Genomic DNA, 26,193 nt, shown 5'->3' on the forward strand with positions numbered 1-26,193 from the left:
AACCCTCGCTACTTCGCGGTTCGACCATCGCGGATTCACCACTTCGCGGATTTTTTCCATAACCCATATATATACAGTAATATATATATATATATATATGTATGCATGTATTTATGTATATATGTAGGTAAGTATATGTGTATACATATAAATATATATATATATATATATATATATATCTAAAGTAGGAAGATGTGATGTAGTTCTAAGGGAATAGTATGGGAAATATGTCTGGGTAATAAGCAAAGCTCTACCTCCAGTTTGTTTCTTCTATATGATCAGAGATAAATGTAAACAAAACATTGGTTGCCATTTTTTATCATACTTTTTAGCGTGTTTAGGAAACGCATGATATAAAATCGCCTTTAATATTTGTGCCTGTTTTAGTTTAGGGTACTGTAGTACATGCATTAAGTGTTCTGTACATTAAAGGGTAGTTTGTTAACAGTACTACGTACAAGGGAAGGTTTTAAAAGTCTGAATATACATGTTGAATAAATAGGTAAATATGGTGTCACTACTTCGCGAATTTTCACCTATCGAGGCCGCGTCTGGAACCTATCTACCGCGATAAACGAGGGTTCACTGTACTGTATACAGTACGTAGTAAAATTAAATCGAACATGAAACGCAAATCAGATGCAGTCATACCATATTAGAATGGTGTAAGGCTGCTGATGGCTACTACTGTACTACAAATGTAATAGATGTGCATCTTTTCCATGAATCTTTTGTATGTATACGTACGTAGTACTGCATCCAATAATATTCTTTGTTGCAAAAATCACATAAGCGTACGAGAGAGAGAGAGAGAGAGAGAGAGAGAGAGAGAGAGAGAGAGAGAGAGAGAGAGAGAGAGAGAGAGAGAGACATATCCTACAAAAAAACAAGCGTAAAATAGCGTACGTAAAGCTGTATTATTATTATTGTTATTATTATTATTATTGTTGCTATTGTTATTAAAATTATTATTGTTATTGTTATCATTATCATTATCATTATTATTATTATTATCATCATTATTTATTATTATTATTACTGTACAGTATACGTAGGGTACCTTATACTTTGAATTGGTAACCTACGTAGCATATAAGATGGGTTGTGATTGGTTCAAGCGCTGATAGATGACGAATCAGAACCCAAGTTTTGTTATCTAGCCTGTGATTGGTGTTTTGCCCGCATCTCCAACACACAGCATCTACGTATTCGCGGTCACTTTGTCTCCCGCCGTATCGCTGTGTAGATGTTGTTAAGTTATCGTGGACTTTAATCTGTGCTGTGCGTGACTATTTTAAGTTGAACTTTTTGTTGAACTTTCTGTTAAACCCTACTGTACAATGCCTCCCAAGCGTCTCGCTTCTACTAAGGCTGGTAGTGAGCCTAAACGCCACCGAAAGATGATGACGATTGCTGAGAAGGTGACGCTTCTCGATATGTTAAAAGACGGTAGAAGTTACGCGGCCGCAGCCCGCCATTTTGGAGTCAACGAATCCACCGTTTGCTATATCAAGAAGCACGAGGCGAACATTAGAAAGACGGCTACCATCACCTTTAGCAGATCAGCGAAGCGAGTCGTTACCACGCGTAATAAAACGATCGTACGCATGGAAGGTGCTTTAGCAGTGTGGATTGCCGACTGCCGGAAGAAGAACATAGCCATGGATACGAACACCATCCGAACCAAGGCTTTGAGCTTGTATGAGAATTTTGCGGCAAAGGAACCTCAAGACGACGAAGGCGACCATGCTGAAGATGATGATGATGTAGATGAACCTCAACCAGGGACATCCACTGATTCCCAGCATCAGAAACAACGTTTTTCCGCCAGCAAAGGATGGTTCGCGAAGTTTCAGAAACGCTTCGCCCTGAAAAGCGTTTCCCTGCATGGCGAGGTTGCTTCCGCTGACACTGCCGCTGCTGAAACTTACGTGAACCACACGTTCAAGAATATTATCGCCGAAGGTGGATACAAGCCGGAACAAGTCTTTAATATGGATGAGACCGGCTTGTTTTGGAAGAGAATGCCGTCGCAAACTTTCCTGTTCAAAGAAGAAGCCAAAGCCTCTGGCTTTAAAGCATTCAAGGATCGCGTTACCCTCGTGATGTGTGGCAATGCTGCTGGATTTTTGCTAAAGCCGGGGCTTATTTACAAGTCGAAAAATCCTCGCGCTTTGAAAAATAAGAATAAGAATCTCCGTCCCGTGTACTGGATGCATAATCCAAAAGCATGGATTACGAAGATGCTGACCTCCAACTGGTTCCACCAGTGTTTCATCCCGCAAGTCAGCAAATATCTCGTAGAGAAGGGCTTGCCATTTAAGATCCTTCTCCTTATGGATAACGCTGGTGGACACGCAACTGATCTGTCGCATGAGGGCATTCAGGTTGAGTTCCTGCCACCCAACACCACGTCATTAATTCAACCGATGGACCAGGGGGTTATCAGGGCGTTCAAGGCCCTCTACACGAAGAATACCTTGGCGGACCTCGTTGCGTGTGTGGATGCTACCCAAGATGATGAGGATGAAGATTTTGACTTGAGGCGTACTGCCGGCAGTACACCATAGCCACGTGCCTGCAGAACATTCAGAAGGCACTGCAAGAAATGAAACCTGCAACCGTGAATGCGAGCTGGAAGAAGTTGTGGCCCCAGATTGTTTACGACGACGAGGGATTTACTCCGTCTGAAATCCAACACTCTGCAATACGCAAATCTGTGCAGTTGGCTGCGATAATTGGAGGCGACGGGTTTGGCGACATGACGACTGAAGACGTCGACGAGTTGTTGGACTGCCATTCCCAGCCGCTAACTGACGCAGACCTAGAAGACCTGACGAAATCGGCCAGTGAAGAAGAGAGCAAAACACAGGAAGAGACCCAAGAAAATGTCGAAGAAACGGGTTTAACATTAGAACGGCTTGCCAAGGCCTGCAACCATGCGAAGGAGTTGAAAGAAATGTTGCAGAGTGGGACGAGGATATGGTTCGGTCTATGCAATTCTGTAACAAGATCGATGAAGACATGACTCCCTACAGGATGCGCTTAGAGCAAAAAAAGAAGCAGCGGCAACAACTTCCGAACACAATGTTCTTCCAGCCTCGCAAAAAAGAGCCAGTTCCTCCTGCTAGTACGCCTTCGGAAGAAATTGAAGAAGTTTCCCAGGAAGAAGATGAAGAGGTGTCCCAGGAAAAGACACCTCCGTCTGAAGAGACGTAAAATACTATCATTGGCTGCACAGTAGAAGACATCATCAGCTTCATCATCATCATTTCTACTGTGCAGCAAATTCATCGCCATCATCATTCAAGTTTTTCTTCAACTTCTTTCGTGGTGAGTACAGTAACAATCTTTATTTTTTACTTTAATATTCTAACATTTTAATATTTGTGCCTGTTTTAGTTTAGTACTGTATGCATTAAGTTAAAGGGAAGGTTTTAAAAGTATGAAGAGTATACATGTTGTAACCTATCATATTTTTTTTGTTTAAAATTTACATTTACGTACGTAAAACAATCTCTCTCTCTCTCTTGTAAATTGTTTTCCTGCTTTGCTACGTACAGTATGTACTGTATGATTTTATATAGATACGGTAAATAATATTTGTAATAACATATTTTCTAAAAGCTTTTACTGTAAATATAATTATTTATCACTTTCATCATGCGCGTTAAATGCCTTCTTTGTTTACTGAGCGTACTTTATGACGCCATCGTTTCAGGCGGCGTCATAAAGAAAAACATTTCATTTGGAAGTCCTAAGAAAAATTAAGTAAAACATTGGTAATAACAAAATTAACATACTGTATAATCAATATAATCGATGCAAAAACTAACCTATACACAGATGTGTACACTAAATGCGTTTGTTTCTTCATTATGATCAGAGAAACGTAAACAAAACATTGGCTGCCATTTTTTATCGTGCTTTTTGGCGTGTTTAGGAAACACATGATATAAAATCGCCTTTAATATTTGTGCCTGTTTTAGTTTAGGGTACTGTAGTACATGCATTAAGTGTTCTGTACATTAAAGGGTAGTTTGTTAACAGTACTACGTACAAGGGAAGGTTTTAAAAGTCTGAATATACATGTTAAATAAATACGTAAATATGGTGTCACTACTTCGCGGATTTTCACCTATCGCGGTCGGGTCTGGAACCTATCTACCGCGATAAACGAGGGTTCACTGTACTCCTCTCATTTCAGCGAGCCAGCTCAGTCACTCGTACACCACTCTCATGTTTTTCTATTACTGTACTTCATGCTTTATCTCGATTGTCATCATACACTTTTTCCTTTCACTACCCTTGTTTGCTCTTGCTTGCTTTGGACCCATTGCTTATTCACTCAATTCTGTACTGATTAGCACAAAAACATGTAAAAAGTGCAAACACTACGGCCGATGCTCAGAGATAACTTTACGCGACATAGATCCGACAGAAAAGAGTGAGCGATGCTGTCCTCGTGAGCAGCCTCTCGCACACTGAGCCACCCAGCGGCCGCATGGCGAACCGTCTCATATCCTCGTATCTTAAATTTGTCTGGTATCTTGGGGCCAAATTTGCATGAAACTTCCTCATATCTCAAATTTCTCGTATTTTGGGACACTTGTATGTCTAGGTATGTATGTGTGTATATGTATATGTGTGTATGTACGTATGTATGTACTTTTGTATGTATGTATGTATGTATGTATGTATTTACTATCTATCTATCTATCTATCTATATATATATATATATATATATATATATATATATATATATATGAAACAATGAAGGGAAAAGGTTTTCTAAAGCTAGGAAAAGACTGAATGAGACATTAGTAATATACTAGCATATTTGATCTTGTTATGTGTACCTCTTCAAACATTACGGTCATAATTCTTAGGAATGGTTAAGGAGGGGGCTCAGACCTTTATCTGGTAGGATAAAGTATTTTGGGCTAGTTAGGATAACATGTATCTCCAGGATAATTTATATCAATGGAAAATTGAGAAGCATCCGGTTGGATGCAGCACCTTAAGTGCATCCTTGGGATGGCGAGTCCATTAACCACAGGTTAAGAAGGTCTAATCACATATAGATTGAGCTCGGATGTAAATAACATGACTTTTCACTGGACAAGAGATGATCAATGGGGGTAGTTACAGTATACCACAAGTTAAGTAGGATGATACACTCTAGGTTAGAAAATAACAATATCCTTATAAATGCTACTGGGATAGTTTTCCCTCCAGTCAGACAAGATGCAGTTCCCTAGGTTAGGTTAGATTAGTGTGTATTCCTATAAGCACAATCGCATAATATTCATGCCACTTTTTAATTCCCTCTCTAGTTTGTCACTTCAAATAGATAAAAATACTATTAAATGCGTGATAGTAATGTAAAAGAATAAGAGTAATGTGGAATCTACCCTCTTCTATAAAGCATCCAATATACAGTATAAACAGATTAAAACACAAGCAAATTTGAACCACAAAATTTGACTAACTAAATGTAATAAAAAATCCAGTTAATCACACAGTCCAAGTTTATAAGATATATCTGACCAGTACATGCATGCAAACATTCACCTGTCTTTGGAATCCATCTTGCTTGACTTGGGCTCTGGTCGACGAGGAATGTTAAGCATCCTGAAGGAGAAGAGAATTGATGCAGTTATACCAAACAGAGAAATAGTTATCATGCACATGGAGTAAAAAGGGAAACCTGAGCCCCATGAAATTTTCTGAGGATGACTAAATGGAATGTCATGCAAGATAGAGAATTGACAAAAGTTTTTGCTTAACAATAAGCCCCTATACAAATCTTAAAAATTTCACTAACTGATATTGAATCTTGTCATTGATCAGATATACATTAAGATAAAAATAACAAATAAAAGCTAATACTGTATGCTTTAAAATTTTCCATTATTCTTAATAACATAAAACTGAAAAATATAACAAAAATTCAACTCAGCTAGTAAAAATGTTTAGTTGATTGCGTTTTTAATAGGCAGGTTATTTGTATTGACAGAATAGTACCAAATTGGTAAAAACCATGAATAACAATTATCATCAGCATCCAGAATTCTACTCATGACCAGTAAATAACAAAGAAAAATCACTTTTCCAGCAAATATATCTTCATGTTCACACTTCATTGCCTTAGCTGTTTATTGATGATTTGAATTTCATGACAAATAAGAATTTGAAGATCAAAGTATTGTAAATATTTTCAACAAAGAACACCATCATCTCACCAAGCATGCATTAGAGAGCAAAAACCAATTATATACATTCGAATACAGATAAACAAAGCCAATTGTGTACCAAGAAAATAGCTTTGCTAAGACTCTGACCATTTCCCTACAAGCCGTGTCAATTCCTATGTAAAAAAAAAAAAACACTGTCAGGTTAGTATTCTAAGCAAGGAAAAAGATATACCACATTGAATCTTGAAAATAAAAAAAAGAGCAATACCTCTGAAGCAGTCTGCCCAAAAGCAATATAAATGCAGCCGTATCAAAATATCTTACCTGCTATACTCTACAAATACACATTTCTATAGTCCATGTTAAATTTCCTTTTGACTGCAATTCACACAAAAACAAATGTACTGTGCTTTTGAAATAAAATTTGTTCAAAGACCCAATGTTATTGGATTTTAATAGATAAGAGGATGCTACATGTTATTGGTTGAACCTAGAACAAAGTAGCAAAACTCGCTAACAGTCAGAACAACAGCTTTGAATCTTACATTTTTAGTTCACAAGTGCAAGTGAAGAGAAAATTTCTTGGAGAAGCATTTGATTAGTAATAAGACAGTATATATGCAGTAGTACTTATGTTTACGAGTTTAATTTATTACAGGAACGAGATCTTAAAATAAAATGCTAGTATTCTAAAACCCTTTATCCCATAAGAAATAAATAAAATTCACTTGATGCATTCCACAAGTTCATAAATACTGTGCACATACTCCTTAAAGGTTTGTAATGATATTTGGTAAAATTTTTTTAACTAACATAAGAAATGAATACAAATTAATAATTCACAATAAAGGGATTTTGACGTAGGAAAAATCTATTTCTGGGCGAGGGACCTGTGCCGCCCAGTGAATAAGCTCCATTTAAGCACTTATTCTTAGGTAATTTACTGCTAAATATACCAGAGAAAAAATGTAAAGGAGTGCTAGGTTAACTAGCTCGCTCACCTATTGGTGTCGGTATAAAATTGGGCGTATATTCCAGAGGTCCCGCACTATTTAGATTAATCCACGACAGAGAACCCCAATAGAGGAGAGCCGTTCAACCTCACTCGGTACTACTACAATGCATCCGCTCAGAACCCAACTCCTTAGCACCCAAAGTTTGGGGACTCCAAGGGAGAGGAGCTGGGAGGGTTCACTGGGCGGCACAGGTCCCTCGCCCAGAAATAGATTTTTCCTACGTCAAAATCCCTTTTCTGGGCTCGAACCTGTGCCGCCCAGTGAATCTATACAAGAGAAAAATGTCACCAAACTTGCAAAATAAAGGAAAAAACATAAGCGTAAGAGAAATACAGGATGCTTTAATCAGAGATGAGTACCAAAAAACAATTATAAGGGTATCTTAAATATGAACATAAATCCAATAAGGTAGGTATAATAATGCCGTGAGTGATAATATATACAGATACTCAGAAGCATAAAATTTACAAATATAATAACAGTATTCAGGTGCGAGACCAACGAATACAATAGGGTATAAATGAGGCAGGTAAGAGGGAGAGATAAAGAGGCAAGGCATTAACCTGTGAGTTACTCGGGAGTAACTACGCTCCCTGCGGCTACTGTAGAAAATTTTAGGGCTTCCAAATGTTTAAGGTAGTGTTTCTTGAACACTGACGGTGATTTCCACCCTGTATACCTGGAAAGGTCTGTAAAATTCATGTGGTGAAAGAAGTTCACCGAGGTGGCAACCGCCCTGATATCATGTGCAAGAGGAAAAGAGTCAGGGTTAGCTTGTTTAATAAAATACAAAATTTGTTGCCTGATCCCTTTAATAGTAATGGTACCGCCTTGTTCTCTAACGAATAGAGGCCCCGAGGAGTTAGAGGAGGTCCGGGATAGATAAGACCTAAGAGTAGTGACAGGGCACAGCGACGGATCTTGCGTGAGGGGAACAATTTTCCAGGAGGTCCATCTGTTTTGAGGGTCTTCATTCTTAGCCAAAAAGAATTTGTTAGGAGAAAGAAGGATCTCTCCTGAAGGCAGAAAGTCAATATGACCCGGGTCTCTCGACAAGGCTGCCAATTCAGAAATTCTTGCCCCGGAAGCCAAGCTCACTAGGAAAAGTGTTTTCCTGAGAAGGGGCATGTAATCACAAGAACTGTTAATGGTATCAGAAGCCAATTTGAGTACGTCATTAAGGAACCAGGTCACCGGGGTAGGACGAGTAACCGGTTTCAGTCTGGCACAAGCTTTCGGAATTGAAGCTAACAAAGAGTCGGTTAAGTCTATGTTAAAACCCACTAGGAAGATCTTTTTCAGAGCCGATTTAATAGTGGTGATAGTATTGGCTGCCAGACCTGATTCTAATAAAGATCTAAAGAAAGTGACTGTAAGGTTCAAGTTCATACAGTTCACGTCTGAGTCTATTAAAAATTTTGCCAACTTTTTAACTGCAGAGTCATACTGACGGATGGTGGAATCCCGTTTATCTGATTCTAGGAACAAGGTGTTTTGAGGATCAATATTGGCACCATGCATAGCCGCAAACTTCATAAAGTCCATAAAGTTAGGGCGCTCTGAATGTTTGAGAAAGCGTACACAACGCGTGTTTGTACTATCTGAGACAGAACCGGATTGGGTATCGGGTGAGGGTATAGTCTCAACTCCCGCAGGAGAGGATACCAGTTGCTCTTGGGCCAGTTGGGTGCGACCAAGGCTACTTGTCCCTTGAAGGATCTCAGTTTGTCTAGAACTTTCAGCAAAAGATTCACCGGGGGAAAGAGATAAATCTTTTCCCAGTTGTCCCAATTCTGTGACATGGCGTCTGTGGCGTAAGCCTGAGGGTCTAGATTGGGAGCCACATATACTCTCAATTTGTGGTTGGATTCCGTGGCGAAGAGGTCCACTTGGAGACCGGGAACCTGAGAGAGAATCCACCGAAATGACTTTAGATCGAGTGACCATTCCGATTCTAGAGGGGAGGTCCGGGACAGGGCGTCTGCCACTACATTCCGGACTCCCGCCAGGTGGACAGCTGAAAGATGCCAACGGTTCGAGGCTGCTAGGGAGAATATGGCTACTAGAACATGGTTCAGAGGCCCTGACTTTGACCCGCCTCTGTTGAGGCAGCGGACCACCACTTCGCTGTCGAGGACCAGACGAAGGTGTTGTTTCTTGGGAAGAGCGAGACGTTTCAGGGTTAGAAGAACTGCCATGGCCTCTAGCACATTGATGTGAAAATGGCGGAACAAGGGAGTCCAAAGACCTTGAACTTTCTTGAGCTGAGAATAGCCGCCCCAACCTGATAGGGATGCGTCTGTGTGAATGATTAATTCCGGGGGCGGAAATCGAAGGGGAACTGACTTTGACAGACTGTTTGCTCTTGTCCAAGGAAGAAGTCTTTCCCGTAGAATGGGAGGAAGGCGGACTTTCCTGTCCCGGAGCTTCCGGTTCGCCCTCGAACGCCAGACACGATTGATATCTTTCAATTTTGCCTTCAGAAGAAGATCCGTCACTGAGGCAAACTGAAGGGACCCCAGAATCTTCTCTTGAAGCCGTCTGGAACTTACTTTGTCTTTGAGAAAGCGTTTGGTGTTTCTTGCAATCTCTAACCTCTTGGGTCTGGGAAGACACAGAGTATGAGATATAAGATCCCATTGCAGGCCGAGCCATTGGAACTTCGATTTTGGAAGAAGACGGGACTTCTTGAAGTTGATCTGGAAGCCTAGAGATTGAAGATAATGGATGACTTTGTGAGTGGCTTTTAGGCAATTTTGGGAGGTGTCTGACCAAATGAGCCAGTCGTCCAGATAGGCTACTACTTGAATCCCTTGATTCCTGAGTTCCTGAACAGCGACTTCTGCTAGCTTTGTGAAGATCCTTGGGGCAATGTTGAGCACGAAAGGCATCACCTTGAAGGAGTAACTTTTGTCCCCTAAGCGAAAGCCTAGGTACGGACGGAAGTGTCTCGCTATCGGGACGTGATAGTAGGCGTCTGTAAGATCGATAGAGGTGGTGACGGCCCCACGGGGAAGTAAGGTCCGCACCTGCGAGACGGTAAGCATTCGAAACTTGTCGCATTGAATGGACAAGTTGAGAAAGGATAGATCTAGAATCACTCTTCTCTTGTCTGAATCCTTCTTCGGGACACTGAACAGCCGACCTTGAAACTTCAGATGTTTCGTTTCTTGTATGGCATTCTTTTGTAAAAGTTCCTGGACAAATTCGACCAGGTCCGGAGTGGAATGTTGACGAAATTTGTTCGGAGGAGGAGGTCCTTGAATCCAACTCCACCCTAGTCCCTTGGAGATGATACTGAACGCCCAGGGACTGAACCTCCATTTGTTGCGGAAGGCATAGAGCCTCCCCCCTACCTGCTGCACCTCAGTATTGGTTTGAGGAGTTGCCTCCACGTCCGCCTCGGAAGTTCTTTCCTCTGCGAAAGGCTCTTCCCCTGCCTTTGTTCTGGTTAGAGCCACGGTGGTAGCCTCTACCTCTACCATAACTCTGGGAAGAGCTATGAGCCTCGTAGGACTGGTTAAAGGCAGGGGAAGTGGCGGAGGCACCAGAAAGCTGGCTCTTAGGTAGCAGAACGGTGACATAGTCATCCGAAGGAGCCCGAGAGGTGGAAGGCTGTGCAGGGGCAACAGAAGATGGAGGAAGAGGCAGCCGGAAGTTGGATGAAGCACTCTGTTGTTGCCTGAACTGGGTGGAGGTATATGGTCTAAGCTTCTTCCTACCCCGGGCTTGATAATTTGCGGGGTCATACTTGCGTTTAGGGGTCAAACCCCAACGGGCTTTAAGGCTCTGATTAACCCTAGTGGCCTCCGCCAAGACTTCCTCTACGAGATCCTCGGGGAAGAGATTTGAACCCCAACAGGAGGACCGGATGAGTTTATTAGGTTCATGCCTAATCGTCGCCTCAGCTAGAACATGCTTGCGACATCTGCGTTTAGCAGTAGCAAAGTCATATAAGTCATAATATAACGACTGTAGCGTAGCCTTGTTGAGAGACTTAAAAATACTCTCCGTATCGTAAGTCAAGGCTATCGACTCCGTGGATGTGGCCAGGTTTAGAGTACGGCCCACACGTAGGCGGGAATCATATTCCTGTTTAATGAGAGATTCCGGGAGACGGGGAAGCTTCTCACTAAACAAGACTGAGGCACAGTCTGCTGCAAGCTTGCCGGAGGTAAAGGTGGTATGGACGTTGTCCCAACACTCAATACCTGAGGGAAGAAGGAGGGAGATTGGATCCACCTCTCGGATGGGAGGCAAGGGCTTCTCCTCCAGAGCATATTGAAAGGCAAGCTCTGCCACCTTATTGACGCATGGAGTCAAGGTGTTCTTGTCCATTAAGAACATCGTAAAGGAGCTTTTATGAGGCGTCAGCATGGTGTTAGTGCAGCCGATGTCATTCAAAAATCTGGCCCAAACAGATTGGGCTTGCTCCTTCGGGAAGATGACCGTCTCTTTGGGGACCTTGTCTAATCGGACTAAAGCTTCCTCGGTAAGTCTGGCATAACCATGAAATGGAAATGCCAGACCCGGAGGAAAGAATTCAAAGTCCTCTAGAGGGCGAGTGCCAAGGCCCTCCAGAGTCAACATTCCGTCTGAGAACGGGGAATGAAGAGCCATCCGCCAGGGGTTGTTCTTGGCAAACGGCGGGAGCTTAGAGGCATCCGGTATGAGAGAGCTTTGGACTCTCTCCGGAGCTCCTTGCTCTAAAGCCCCAATTCTCTGACCGAAGTTAGAGAACATCGTGTCCATCCTCGACTGCATCTCCGAAACCAACTTTTCCTGCATCTCCGACACGATGCGAAGCATAGCTGATTCGGAAAGGCCCGGGCTAGCAGCAGGAGGGGCGGAAGGAACTCCCGGGTCGTGAGACTTAGAGGAGGAACCAGAGGTCTTTGAAGACGGGTTCGTACCATGTTTAGAGCCATGAGAAGTCTTGTGAGGCTTGCGAGCTTTGGGTAAGGTCCTTGAAGTAGACTTATCCTTAGGGGGAACCGGGTATGAACGTTGAGACGAATCACGGTCCCCAGAAAATCCAAGAAAGGAAGAGCGATCAGAAGAAGAAGAAAGAGCGGGGCTGAGGATAGGAATCTCAGCGCCGGACACACCTGCCTCACTTACCACCCTACCTGTATCCGGCTCGTCTAGCAACATTGGTTCGACGTCCAGGTTCATGGAGGCAACATTGTCCTCCAGACCTCCGGGGGCGTCCGATGGATCTTGCTCTGGGTCGATGAGACCCGTTATAGTGGCATCAATGTGGGCAATGATGGGAGCTGCCACATGCCTAGCCACAGCAGCTGAAGACTTGGCGTTGGGGTAAACCATGGTGCAGTAGTCCTCAGATAGGACGTACGGCCGCTTAGACTTTACATTCCGGGCAAAACCACCAACCCACACCTTCAGTGTGGCCCGAGCCGCAGACTTTTGCTCCGGGGATGCCTGAAATAATAGTGGGAATTATAAAAGGGAAACTCCCAATGGTCCTTCAAGACCATAGATATCTTACTAATAGTAAATAAAATAAGAAGGCAATATAGCCAACGGGACTCACCGAGTCAGAACCAAGGGTAGTGATGAGGTCGAAGCAAATCACACAGTTATCCGGGTGCCATACCACAACGTCTTCCAGTTGAACCCCACAAGGGGCGTGAGATCGGCAGACGGAGTGGCCACAAGGCTGGTGCAGAACAGCTGCACAGGCCGGCGTCAGACAATGCACCATCTGTAAAAAGAATAGTATATGAGAAACTGTAATTCTCTTAATTAGGGGCGGGTCTGGAGGACCCGGGCCTAACATAGGTCTAACACAAGATTAGAGCCTAACTGTACTATTCTATAAGTGGCCTAACATAGGTCTAACACAAGAATAGAGTTTAACTGTACTATTCTTTTAAGTAGGGCCTAACATAGGTCTAACACAAGATTAGACTGTAAAAAATAAAATAAAAATTTTTTTTTTTTTTTTTTTTTTTAGGGGCGGGTCCGGAGGACCCGGGCCTAACATAGGTCTAACGCAAGGTTAGAGCTTAACTATAATATTCTTACATAGGGGCGGGACCGGGGGTCCCGGGCCTAAACATAAGTCTAACTTGAAACTAAAGTATAGCCATCCATTCCGGTCAAGCCGGGAGCATAAAAAAGGATGCAAAAACAAGGAATTAAGACACATAGTGTCTGATTTCCCGGGGTGGGGTAGACCCCGGGCCGGGAAATAAAGGTATATTCAATACCAATTCCTTTAGGGACTCCGGGGTAGTGATCTGTCATATATAATCATCATAGGAAATGTTATAAAATAATAGGGGGGCGGAACTGTAACTAAGAACTGCCAATCGAACCCGGAGGGTTTCGTATAACATAAGCCAGAATGAAAAGTGAATATAAAATAGGGTACACCGGGATCCAACTCTGTAGACCGGTGGCCAACCAGACTAGACAGAGACTAAACCGCCGGGCCACCCGGAGGACAAAGTCCATAAACACTTAACTACCCCCTCTAAAAGGAGGGAAGGCAACGGTCCCTTAGTGGAGGGGGGAGAAGCCTAGCCTCCCACCTAGCTAGAGGGGGAGCGTGGGGGAGGATCACGTGATACGAGGCAGCAGGGCTACCAACTGACGATCCCCAACAGACAGATCAAACGGAGTAATGGCACAAATATTCATTATAATAATAATAAAAGCGTTAAATATATGAATAAACACATAGAAAATTTTTGGGCAAGGCATGCAACATAAATAATTAAATCACAAAAGACACACCTGATGGCTAAAATAACATTGCCGCCTTAGCACGGTCGGCAGCCATAGCGATACGTAAATGATATCGGCCCAAAAATTGAACCACGAGGATTCTAAACGCTAAATAATGAATATTCACAATAACAAATAATATTTGATAATAAAAATAAAACACATAGTAACACCGCAAGTGAAAATTAAAAGCTCTCAAAAACAGGAGTACCAACTGTAGTGAAATCAAGCAAGATCGGTATGAACGAAGAGAATAAACTCCTATAATATAAATATTAAACGATCTAGGTTGCTCAAAACACAGTAAAACCCAGCTTGGTACTTAACTTGGACGGTGTCTCCTGGGAAACCGACGAAGAAGCCATAATTCACTAGAAAATATCCAAAAATCGAGAGCACTTGAAAAATGCGGGTTACTGCACAAGTCGTGCTAAACGGAGTTGGGTTCTGAGCGGATGCATTGTAGTAGTACCGAGTGAGGTTGAACGGCTCTCCTCTATTGGGGTTCTCTGTCGTGGATTAATCTAAATAGTGCGGGACCTCTGGAATATACGCCCAATTTTATACCGACACCAATAGGTGAGCGAGCTAGTTAACCTAGCACTCCTTTACATTTTTTCTCTGGTATATTTAGCAGTAAATTACCTAAGAATAAGTGCTTAAATGGAGCTTATTCACTGGGCGGCACAGGTTCGAGCCCAGAAAAAAAGAATTATTGACTAATTAACTAGAACTTTACCTTTGAAGGAGAGTTGTGGCTGAGGAGGAGGAGGAGGAGGAGGAGGAGGAGGAGGAGGAGGAGGATGTTACTGCTTAGAAGGAGAATCACCCTTTAGGAGCAATTCTGGTAAAATATCGGGAGTTCTTTCTCTTAAACCATGTTCACTATCACTTTACTTTGATTTCTTTTACTCTAAGGGCAGCTTTTTCTGGTCCTATACAGCAGGGGAATCCTACTCTCTACAGGACCTTTACAGTCATTTTATCATATGTATTCCAAGGCATTCAGCATTTCACACAATTTATGCTTTATGGACACTTGGTAGAATTTTTTTATACTCTAAACATTCAATTTTGACATGGAATCTATCTAGAGACGATTACTTTTGCCTTTTCTTTGAAATGGCATTAAAATGGGGTAAAAATCACATATACACAGTGTGGGGAATATTGGTACCACGACTGATTTTGTTAGTACTTCTCAACAAAGCTCATAAAATTATTAGAATTTTTATGCTAATAACCTGATTTGCTTGTGTTCAGTCACTCATAAATTGAGGTACTTTTTTATACTGTATATATGCAGTACTGTATATTTTGCTCACCAACTTCCATCTCTGTCAATTCAAAACATTTTACTTCTATTGCCATGGCATGCTACACATTTCTGTGCCTTTTATGTTATATTATTTTGAATATCTGTAATAAAGTTAGTTTCATGTAAATCAAAACCTTTATTTGATATCTGGTAACTTTGAACATTCAAGATTAAATTTACAAAATGACTACCCACAATGCCTTTGCAGTAGTTGTGATTAATGATACTGTATAATAATTTATTATGCACTTGAGTTTAATTCAAGAAATAAGTTTATAGCAAAAAAAATATTCAGACTTCAGATGGAAACTACAGTAATGCCTCAAGATACAAAATTAATTCGTTCAAAAGTGGCTTTCATTTCATGAAAATTTTGGATCATGGGGCACGTTTTACATGTAAATTAACTAATTCATTCCAAACCCAACAAAAACACCACATTAAATTTTATGATACAGTAAAGTAATAGTAACTCTCTGGCATCAACAAGGAGACTTGGTATGGGTGAGGTTCTAAATGCTCCTGTGGACAATCTAATACCAGCATGATGTATTGAATCTAATACCTTTAATCGGCTTGGGGTGGCCGAGGAGTATATTTCACACCTATAACTAATTTTGGGAAAAATTAAGGCCTTGCATAATTTTAAAATAGATTTATGATCTGCTCCCCATGATGTATAGGATAATACTTTTAAAAGATTCAGAGCCTCAAGACATTTAGCTTTTAATGCCTTAAAGTGTGGGACCAAGGTTAACCTACAATCCAAAATCAATCCTAAAAATTTAGCTTCCCTTACACATGGGATACATTGCCCTTTCATGTATATATCCGGGTCTGGATGTACTCCCCAGAAACGATAGAAAGGGACAATAGTAGTTTTGCTTGTTGAAAACTTAAACCTATTCATATCAGCCCACTGAATAATTTTATCAATTGGGAGTTGTAGTTTCTCTCAACCATCGCCATTCTAGCTCCAGCAAATGATATAGAGATCATCCACAAATAGTGAAGAGAGGATATCTTGGGGAATGACTGAGGATATCCCATTAATTGCTAGTGCGAATAGGGTAACACTCAGCACACTCTGACATTTACTCTCTGATGGTTTCCCCCACTCACACTTGAAAAACTCTATGTGAAAAAAATGACTGAATAAACAGTGGTAGCTCTCCTCTTAAACCAAATTCATGAATGGTTTAAAGTATACCATATCTCCATGCTGTATCATATACCTTTTCAAGGTAAAAAAAGATTGTTACATATTGCTGTTTGGAAGCAAAGGCTTCACAAATAGAGGACTCAAGTCGTATCAACACAGTTGTTGAATGCATTTTCGTGAATCCACACTGGATAGGTGATAAAATACCTTTCTTTTCAAGGTACCACATCAGTCTTGCATTGACCATCTTCTCCATGATCTTACATAAGCAAGATGTCAATGCAATAGGTCTATAGCTTCCTGCTAAAAACTTACCCGGTTTTAAAAGGGCATAAACAATGGCTAGTTCCCAAATACTTGGATAAATACATGCCATATTCTATTAATAATGCTTAAAATAAATAACTTGGTATTAACAGGTACAAGTTTAATCATTGCATAAGGAATTCCATTGGGTCCAGAGGCTGTACTGTTACACGTAGCAAGTGCAGAATAAAATTATCTTTCAGTAAAAGGAGAATTGTATGGCTCTTCCTTTCTTGTTGTGAAATATGACAAATTCGTAGATAATTTGTATTTTTCCTAACTATACAAACCTTAGCTATTTAATAGGGGTATTACTTTCGGTGTAGCTGAAATGACGAGACATTAAAATTTTACGAGGGTTTACTACCCACACCGCTAGTTAGCGGGGGTAGGGGAGGGTAGCTTGCTACTCCCCCCCACCCCCCCCTCCCCTCGCACACACCTGTGCTTGAACTCACTTTGCTTGGAGGTAGGACTTCAAGGGGGATAGGGCTGGCGGGCAAGTTTGGTTAAATAGCTAAGGTTTGTATAGTTAGGAAAAATACAAATTATCTACGAATTTGTCATTTGTTCCGTAACTGAAATACAAACCACGCTATTTAATAGGGATGACTCACTCATTAGGAAGGGTGGACGTCCCAGCCAGTACTGGCTTTTGGCTTTGCCCGGGGGCTCCATATTTGAGTGTGTAAGCACCCAAGAAATAAGGAGTCCCTGCACTTCGCTTGAACCTTGCTACGCAAGGATTGCGGCCTACGCAAGCTGTGTGTGAAGGTATGAAGAAGTGTGATTCGTCCTAGGAAGTTGTTCTGAAGTTCTTTAGATGCAAACTTGTAGACTAGGACTTTCCCAATACCACCTCGTCAGAGTATGGGGACGTAACAGTATTAACTTAATACTAGTGGTTTTAGGTCTGCTATGCAGAGAACCCAGGATGCTGCTTTCCCCAAGAGAGTGGATGATGAAGAAAAGAATAAGGGCCAGTCAAACCTTTTCATTCAGGCAGACTAAAAACTGGGGTAACAATGCCCTCAACCATCTGCCACTTGTCCAATAAGGAGCTTGAGGTTTTAAACCAGCTGTTGTGCAGCCACCACAGGGCTGATAGAGAACGTATCGAGCCTCCTGTGGGTCACGTCTTCCAGGTAGTGGGCTGTGAACGTTGTCTGATGCTTCCACACCCCCTCTCGAAGGACCTGCTTCACAGAGAAATTTCTTTTAAAGGCCAGGGACGTAGCTATGCCCCTGACATCATGTGCTCTAGGGCGACGTGGTGGAGGAGGATCTGGATTCAAGGCCAGATGAATGACACTATGAATCCATGCAGAGATGATGTTCTTGGTGACCCTCCTCTTAGTCCTCCCTGTGCTGACGAATAATGCTGGCACATGAGGATGGAGTGCAGCTGTTTTTTTTAGGTATAGCCTCAAACTCCTTACTGGGCATAGTAAGAGATGGTCTGGGTCATCTGTTACAGACCGGAGACTAGAAATCTGGAAGGAATCGAACCGAGGATCCACTACTCCAGGATTCTGAGTCTTAGCAATAAACTCAGGGATGAAGCTGAACGTTACCTCCCCCCATCCCCTTGAATGGCCGATGCCATACGAGAGACCATGAAGTTCGCTAACACGCTTGGCCGAAGCCAAAGCTAGCAGGAACACCGTCTTCCAGGTTAGGTGGCGATCTGATGCCTGGTGTAATGGTTCATAGGGAGGTCTCTTAAAGAGACCTGAGAACTCGAACCACGTTCCATGGAGGAGGTCTCACTTCCAACTGAGGGCAGGTAAGTTCATAACTACGTATGAATAGAGAAAGTTCAAGCGATGAAGAAATGTCCATTCCTTTCAGCCTGAAAGCTCGACTCAAGGCTGAGCGATAGCCTTTCACTGCCGAGACTGAAAGGCGCATTTCTTCCCGCAAATACACAAGAAACTTCGCTATTGCTGGAATAGTGGCATCGAGTGGAGAGATACCCCTTCCACGACACAAACCACAGAAGACTTTCCACTTTGCCTGGTAGACTGCTGCGGATGACTTTCGCAGATATCCAGACATCCTGACCGCAACTTTCTGCGAAAATCCTCTCTCAGAGAAGATATACTGGATGGTCTCCAGGCGTGAAGTCGTAGCGAAGCTACGGCTTTGTGGAAGATGTTGGCATGTGGTTGCTTGAGCAGATTGTGCCGTGGGGGGAGTTCTCTCGGTAGCTCCGTTAGGAGTTGCAGAAGGTCCGGGAACCATTCCGCGTGATGCCATAGCGGAACTATGAGGGTCATTGACAGATTGACCGATGTTCTGGTCTTGTTGAGCACCCTCCTCATCAGACAGAACGGGGGAAAGGCGTAAACGTCAATGTTGTCCCATCGTTGTTTGAAAGCATCTTGCCAGAGAGCCTTGGGGTCTGGGACTGGGGAGCAGTACAGCGGGAGCCTGAAGTTCAGGGCTGTTGTGGACAGATCCACAGTCGGAGAACCCCACAAAGTCAGGACTTTGTTGGCTACTAGATGATCCAAAGACCACTCGGTACTCACTATCTGAGACGCTCGGCTCAGATTCTCGGCGAGCACATTCCTTTTGCCTAGAATGAAGCGTGCCGATAGCGGTATCGAGTGGATTTCAGCCCATCTCAGTATCTTTACTGCTAGATGGGATAGCTGCTGCGAAAAAGTGCCTCCTTGTTTGTTGATGTAAGCCACTATGTGGTATTGTCGCTCATCACCACCACAGAGTGACCCGCCAGGTAATGTTGTAACTATTGAAGGGCCAGGAAGACGGCCTGCATCTCTAGGAGATTTATATGGAGATACTTTTCTGACTCTGACCATAGGACTGAGGTCGTGTGGTGCAGTACGTGGGCCCCCCACCCTTTCTTTGAAGCGTCCGAAAACAGCATCAAATCCGGGGGGAGGACGAGAAGGTCCACTCCTTTTCGTAGGTTCTCGTCTACCACCCACCACTGGAGGTCGTGTGGTGCAGTACGTGGGCCCCCCACCCTTTCTTTGAAGCGTCCAAAAACAGCATAAAATCCGGGGGGAGGACGGGAAGGTCCACTCCTTTTCGTAGGTTCTCGTCTACCACCCACCACTGGAGGTCCGTCAGTTCCGCAGGTCCCATAGGGATCAGGACGTCCGGGGAATTGTAACCTTGATTCCACCGAACTTGAGTCACCACTGGAGGGAGCTCATCCTGAGGTGACCGTTGAGAACTAGACGAGCCAATGATGAAAGGTGACCGAGGAGACGTAACCATGATTGGGCTGGGAGCTCTTCTCGTCTGAGAAAAGGGCTTGCGACTTTCCTCAGCCTTGCTATCCTGTCATCTGATGGGAAGGCTTTGTGGAGATTGGTGTCTATAACCATGCCTAGATATACCAGTCTTTGAGTGGGAAGCAGTGAGGACTTCTCGAGATTTACCAGGATCCCCAGATCCTGGCAAAGTCTCAGAAGTTTGTCCCGGTGTTGAAGAAGGGATGACACCGAGTCTGCTAGGATTAACCAGTTGTCCAGATAACGAAGGAGACGGATGCCAACCCTGTGTGCCCACGAAGATATTAGGGTGAACACTGGTGAAAATTTGTGGTGCTGTGGAGAGACCGAAGCACAGCACCTTGAACTGGTACTCTTTGTTGTCTAAGCTGAATCTTGAGTACTTCCTTGAAGACGGATGGACTGGGATCTGGAAGTACGGGTCCTTTAGATCCAGTGTACACATGAAGTCTTGCGGTCTCACTGCTAGTCTGACCGTGTGTGCCGTCTCCATGCGGAACAGAGTTTGTTTGACAAACTTGTTCAGAACCAAGAGGTAGATGACTGGTCTACAGCCTCCAGACGCCTTCTTTACAAGAAAGAGTCGACTGAAGAAGCCTGGAGACCCGTCCCGACAGCATCCCGACGTTTCAGGATGGTGTTTGCCCACAAGTTCGAGATTTGGTGGGCCAGAAACTCGATCGTGCGAGTGCCTGAGAGAAGGAACGTCTCCATAGCTTTCCTGGTACGTTCTTTGGAGAAATCCTCAGAGCGTATCAGGATACCTAAGGTTCCTAACCAGATGTCCAGCCACAAAGTGGCTTGCATAGCACACTTCGCAACCTTCTCCTGGTTAAGGACCTCGGTTGCCGCGAACGAGACCTGCCGGTTGGAGAGTCTCTCAAGAGGGACTCCCCTGGTAAGCTCTTCCAACGAATGGTGGAGAGGAAGAGCTAAACAAGGCTCCTCCAAGATCTCAAAGTACCTCCTCTGCTATACGCGAGGAGGTGGGAGAAGCTTGTTGCCGGCATTGGAACGGTTGGAGGAGGACAACTCGGAGAGCTGTACAGCGATCTTGTCCCTGGTACTCTTAACCCCCTGACCAGGGCAGAGCTGCACTGGCCTTAGATGGTTTCTGAGTACCGATTACGCGGTCCAAGACCGTGTCCTTGCCCTCACGAGGAGGGATCTCTGGGTCGGCAAACCCATTCAGAGCCCTCATTAAAGTCAGAACTTGCCAAAACGCATGCTCTGACTCTTGCTTTTTTCCTCCTGATGTTGGACTTGCAGCGAAGTCTCCTGTCCCCAAAGGCTCTTCTTGGGAAGAGTCGCGGACGTTCTCCAGGTGGCTAGTTGGCTCTGTCCTTGGTCATGTAGAGGACTTAAAGTCTTCGAGTTCTTCGATTCCTTCCTGGGAAGGATGTAGGACTCCAACATAGAAGATGGCAAGTTCTTTCCAGCCCCCACTTGGGAAGACTTCTCAGCGCGAGGCGGGGTTTCCCTCATTGGTGCGATGGGGGAAAGTCTCACCTCACGTGATTCCCCTGAGGACGGGAAATACTCAACCGACAGGGAAGGAGAGAAAGTCTGGGGCAGTGAAGGAACCTGCCTCGAAGGTTTACGTGGAGTCAACTTAGCCCTTGGAGAAGCTACCGCGTCCGGAACTCCTCTTTTTCTCTTCAGAGGGGTAGAGACACCCAAGGATCTGTGACCTAATTCAAAGAAAACAGGCTTGAACGCCTGTGTAACAGCTCTGATTAGAGCACCGAACCAAGGTTGTCGGCTGACACCCCCTCTGAAGGGACAGGGATCGAATGATCCTTGGGAGGAGTTCCCAAAGGTGGGTTCGCCTGAAAAGGAATAGGGATCCTGGACCCCTCTGGATGTTTCCCTTCCGCTGCAATACGCGCTGGTATGCATTTTCCGGGGAGGAGAATGCAGCGATGGTTACCTTGCCGTGCGATGTCCAGCAGCGTCGCGCGTGGGAGGATATTGACGCTCGCGCGATGGAGAATACCAGGGGTCGCGCGCGGGAGACTGATGGCGCGCATGCGGGAGACTGCTGGTGCACATACAGGTGCGGGCGACTGGCGACTGATGGCGCGCAGGAGCGCGCACGGGAGACTGTGGGCGCACAGGTGAGTGCTCGGGAGACTGATGGCGAGCGCGCGGGGGAAAATATTCGAGCGTGCATGGGCGCGCAGGATCAGAACGCTGAACATGCAGGCGCGCGGGCGAGAGCTCGCGCGCCCCTGAAGAAGCCGTAGGGTAAGCGCGCGCAAGAGATACCCCTGGTGCGTGGGCGCGTAGTTGAAGCCTGCGTCGCTCGTTGGCGCGCAACTGCAGGAGAGGATGGGCGAGGGCGCGCGTATCCTCGTGGACGCATGCAGGGGACTGCGCGTCTGCGCGATGGCGAGCGCTGGCGCGTAGGTGAGTGCTGGCGCGTTGGCGAGCGCTGGCGCGTGGGAAAAGTCAGAATAGACTTCCCAACAGCGGCCACATCCGAAGATCGTGGGCGCGCAGGAGAGACGACTACTATGCGAGGGCGCAGGGGATCGCTGACGTGCAGGAGAACGCTGGCGTACAGGAGAGCGCTGGAGCGCTGGAGGTGGACGCAGTTGCCTGGGACACTGCCTTCTCTTTGGCACTCTTCAACCCCTTTGACCAGGGCAAAGCTGCACTGGTCCTATGAGGTTTCTGAGTGCCATAAAACTGGTCAAGGACCGTTTCTTTTCCAGATAGAGGGGCTGCCGATGAATCTGGAAAACCATTGATGGAACGGATGCAGGCTAGGACCTGCCAGAAGGCGTGTTCCGACTCCTTCCTCTCATCTTCAGTAAGCTTAGGGTTAGCGGCTGCTGGCAGAGCGTCGTCCTCAAGATCGCTCTGCCCTTCCACGTCCGAGCTCTCATCCATAGGAGCCCGTAGTAGGTCGAAGTTGTCAGCTGGATAGACTGGAGATAGGAAGACTGCCGAGGAGGTGCTCGCTTCCGGCTGCCTGGCCGAGGATTTGGGGATGGTAAACAAATCCTTCCGTTCCCTCCCACGAGGCCGGAGGTCCTCTGTCCCCAAGGGCCTAGAGGACTCCGTCGGCTTATAGGTGGAATGTAAGTCCGTTGCCGTACGGGGTGAGTACCGTCCGGTCGCCGGTCGTGCCTCCTTAGATACTATCTCGACCAGTAAAGGACGGAAGGAGCTTAAGAGCTTTAGACTTTGCCTCGGAATCAGGCTGTGAGCAAATCATAAATGAAGCTACTCACAGGTCTGGTAATTGCTTGGACCTCGTATACACTGACTCCCCTGGCGTTATAACTAGTAAGGTTGGTTCTCCAGTCGGGACTTCTGATCATGCCTTGATTTCATTATTAGTGAAGACTGAGCAGCTTGTCCCTGATATATCATATTCTTGTAAAATTTATATGAAATCCCAAGCAGACTGGAATGGGATTTTGCATGATCTTTTGTGCTTGAATTGGTCACAATTATATAATAGTGTAGATCCTGTTGTCCCTTTGAATGAGAATCTAGTCAACATAATTGATAGGCGTATCCCTTCTCGTGTGCTAAGGTACCGAATGAAGGACAAACCGTGGTTCAATGATGATTGTAGACGTGCTTATTTGGAGAAGCAGGAGGCCTATCACCTTTGGAAGGGTAACAGATCAGATTTGACCTGGAACAACTATACTCAGCTTCGAGCTTTTGCTCAGAGAGTTTATGCTTCAACTGAAAAGGAGTACAATTTAATCATAAAAGAAACCCTCTCTGGTACAACTCAGGAACATAAATGGTGGTCTACCCTTAAATCTGCACTCTTTGGTGTAGATGCAACAGTTCCTCCTTTACTTAAACCAGATGGCTCAGTCACTCACTGTCCAAAGGAAAAGGCAACCCTTTTGGCTGATGTTTTTGACAGTAAACAGAGTAATGAAAAACTTGAACTTCCTCATTCCTGTTTTCCTGAGGCTAAACTAACTAGTTTAGCTTTTCGATCTCGTGAGATTAAAACTCTGTTGATGGACCTTGATGCTTATGGAGGTGTAGACCCTAATGGTATTTTTCCTTTGTTTTTTATAAAGACAGCAGATTTCTTAGCTCCAAAGTTATCTGTTATTTTACGCAAGTTAGCAAGAAGAGGAGCTTTTAGCACTTGTTGGAGAATTGGTAATGTTACTCCTCTATGTAAATGTGTTTGTGGTAGCTCAAGTCCCACTGATTACCGCCCAATTTCCATAACTCCCATATTATCTAAAGTTTTTGAACGTCTTCTGGCAAAACGTCTTAATAGGTTTGCTGAAGGTAATCATCTATTCCCTAGTTTGCAATTTGGTTTTCGGAAAGGCCTTGGAGCATGTGGTGCCCTTCTTACAATCTCCAATGCAGTACAGAAATCCCTTGATTGTGGTCGGGAAGTTCGTATGATTGGCCTTGATTTTAGTGCTGCCTTTGACCGTGTTAATCATGAGGCCCTTGTTTTCAAACTGAAACAGTTGGGAGTGGGTGGGTCGTTTCTTAGCATTATTATTGATTTTTTAAGTAGTAGATCTCAAAGAGTTGTTGTTGATGGGCACCATAGTGAGTATAGGAATGTGATATCCGGTGTTCCACAGGGTAGTGTTCTTGGCCCATTGCTTTTCATACTATATACACATGACATGTGGTTTGGCCTAGAAAATAAGCTTGTTGCATATGCAGATAATGCTACTCTCTTTGCATCAATTCCATCCCCTGAATGTAGATCTGGGGTTGGTGAATCCCTTAATAGAGATTTAGCTAAAATTAGTGCATGGTGCAAATTATGGGGTATGAAGTTGAATCCTAACAAAACTCAAAGTATGATTGTAAGTAGGTCAAGGACGGTGGCTCCTCAACATCCGGATCTCGGTATTGATAATGTTTCTTTAAATTTGTATGACTCTTCCAAAATTTTAGGCGTGATTCTTGACAGCAAATTTACTTTTGAGAAACATATAAGGTCTGTGTCTTCTTCAATTGCACAAAAAATTGGCTTATTGAGAAAGTCTTTTAAGATATTCGGTGATCAATCTATTCTGAAGAAGTGTTTTAATTCTTTTATTCTACCTTGTTTTGAGTATTGTTCTCCTGTCTGGTCTTCAGCTGCTGATTCTCATCTTAATTTGTTGGACAGAAACTTACGGTCTATTAAATTTCTTATTCCTGATCTAGATATTAATCTCTGGCACCGTCGATCAATTAGTTCATTATGCATGTTGCATAAGATTTTTCATAACTCTGACCATCCTTTACATTCAGATCTCCCTGGACAATTCTATCCTGTTCGTAATACTAGGCAGGCAGTTAATTCTAATACCCAGGCCTTCTCCATCATAAGACTCAATACTACGCAGTACTCTAGAAGTTTTATTCCAGCTGTTACCAAGTTGTGGAATGATCTTCCTAATCGGGTTGTTGAATCAGTAGAACTTCAAAAGTTCAAAGTTGGAGCAAATGCTTTTTTGTTGACCAGACGGACATGAGTCTTTTTATAGTTTATATATGACATTTTTGTTGTTGACGTTGTTAATAGTTTATATATGATATATCTCTTTTGACATTACTTTTTTTAGAATGATTTATTGTTAATTTGTTCTCTTCAGTTATTTATTTCCTTATTTCCTTTCCTCACTGGGCTATTTTTCCCTATTGGAGCCCCTGGGCTTATAGCATCTTGCTTTTCCAATTAGGGTTGTAGCTTGGATAGTAATAATAATAATAATAATAGTGTGAAGAGGGATATTTAAAATAATGAGGAAGTCACCATGCTAAAAGGATTTATATCTCCTTACTATCTAATAGACTCTGAGTTGCTTACTAGGTCCCAGAAGGTGAACCATGTGATATCTTACTTGTACCTTAGCTGGAAGTAGAACACTTAGTTCTTCAATGCTTCATCCTTTATTTTTCTCATACCATACTGAAATCTACAATATCTATCATTACTTGATCAAGGAGAAGCATATGCTTCTTACTTTTATTTTTCCAAATAAACAAAATTTGCTCTTACATGCCACACTACCGCTAGTGTTATAGAGTCTTTTGGCTGGCCAGACAGTACTACATTGGATCCTTCTCTCTGGTTACAGCACATTTTCCCCTTGCCTATACATACAAAATAGTCTGGCCTATTCTTTACATATTCTCATCTGTCCTCATACACCTGACAACACTAAG

General features: G+C 43.7%; 1 protein-coding gene across 21 annotated transcripts in view; it reads right to left on the bottom strand.

Annotated features, from left to right (window-relative positions):
- Positions 1-26,193, bottom strand: part of LOC137625896 (zinc finger CCCH domain-containing protein 18-like) — a 384,898-nt gene that overhangs the window by 173,902 nt on the left and 184,803 nt on the right. For 17 of the 21 annotated variants that reach the window (XM_068356883.1, XM_068356874.1, XM_068357025.1 and 14 more), the window contains exon 12: positions 5,576-5,635. The exons of the other annotated variants lie outside the window; for them this stretch is intronic. In XM_068356883.1, coding sequence (XP_068212984.1) covers positions 5,576-5,635 — 60 coding nt within the window. The remainder of the gene's footprint in view (positions 1-5,575; positions 5,636-26,193) is intronic. 21 annotated transcript variants of the gene reach the window in all.

The sequence above is a fragment of the Palaemon carinicauda genome, chromosome 2 (assembly GCF_036898095.1).
Source record: "Palaemon carinicauda isolate YSFRI2023 chromosome 2, ASM3689809v2, whole genome shotgun sequence".
Taxonomy (NCBI): domain Eukaryota; kingdom Metazoa; phylum Arthropoda; class Malacostraca; order Decapoda; family Palaemonidae; genus Palaemon; species Palaemon carinicauda.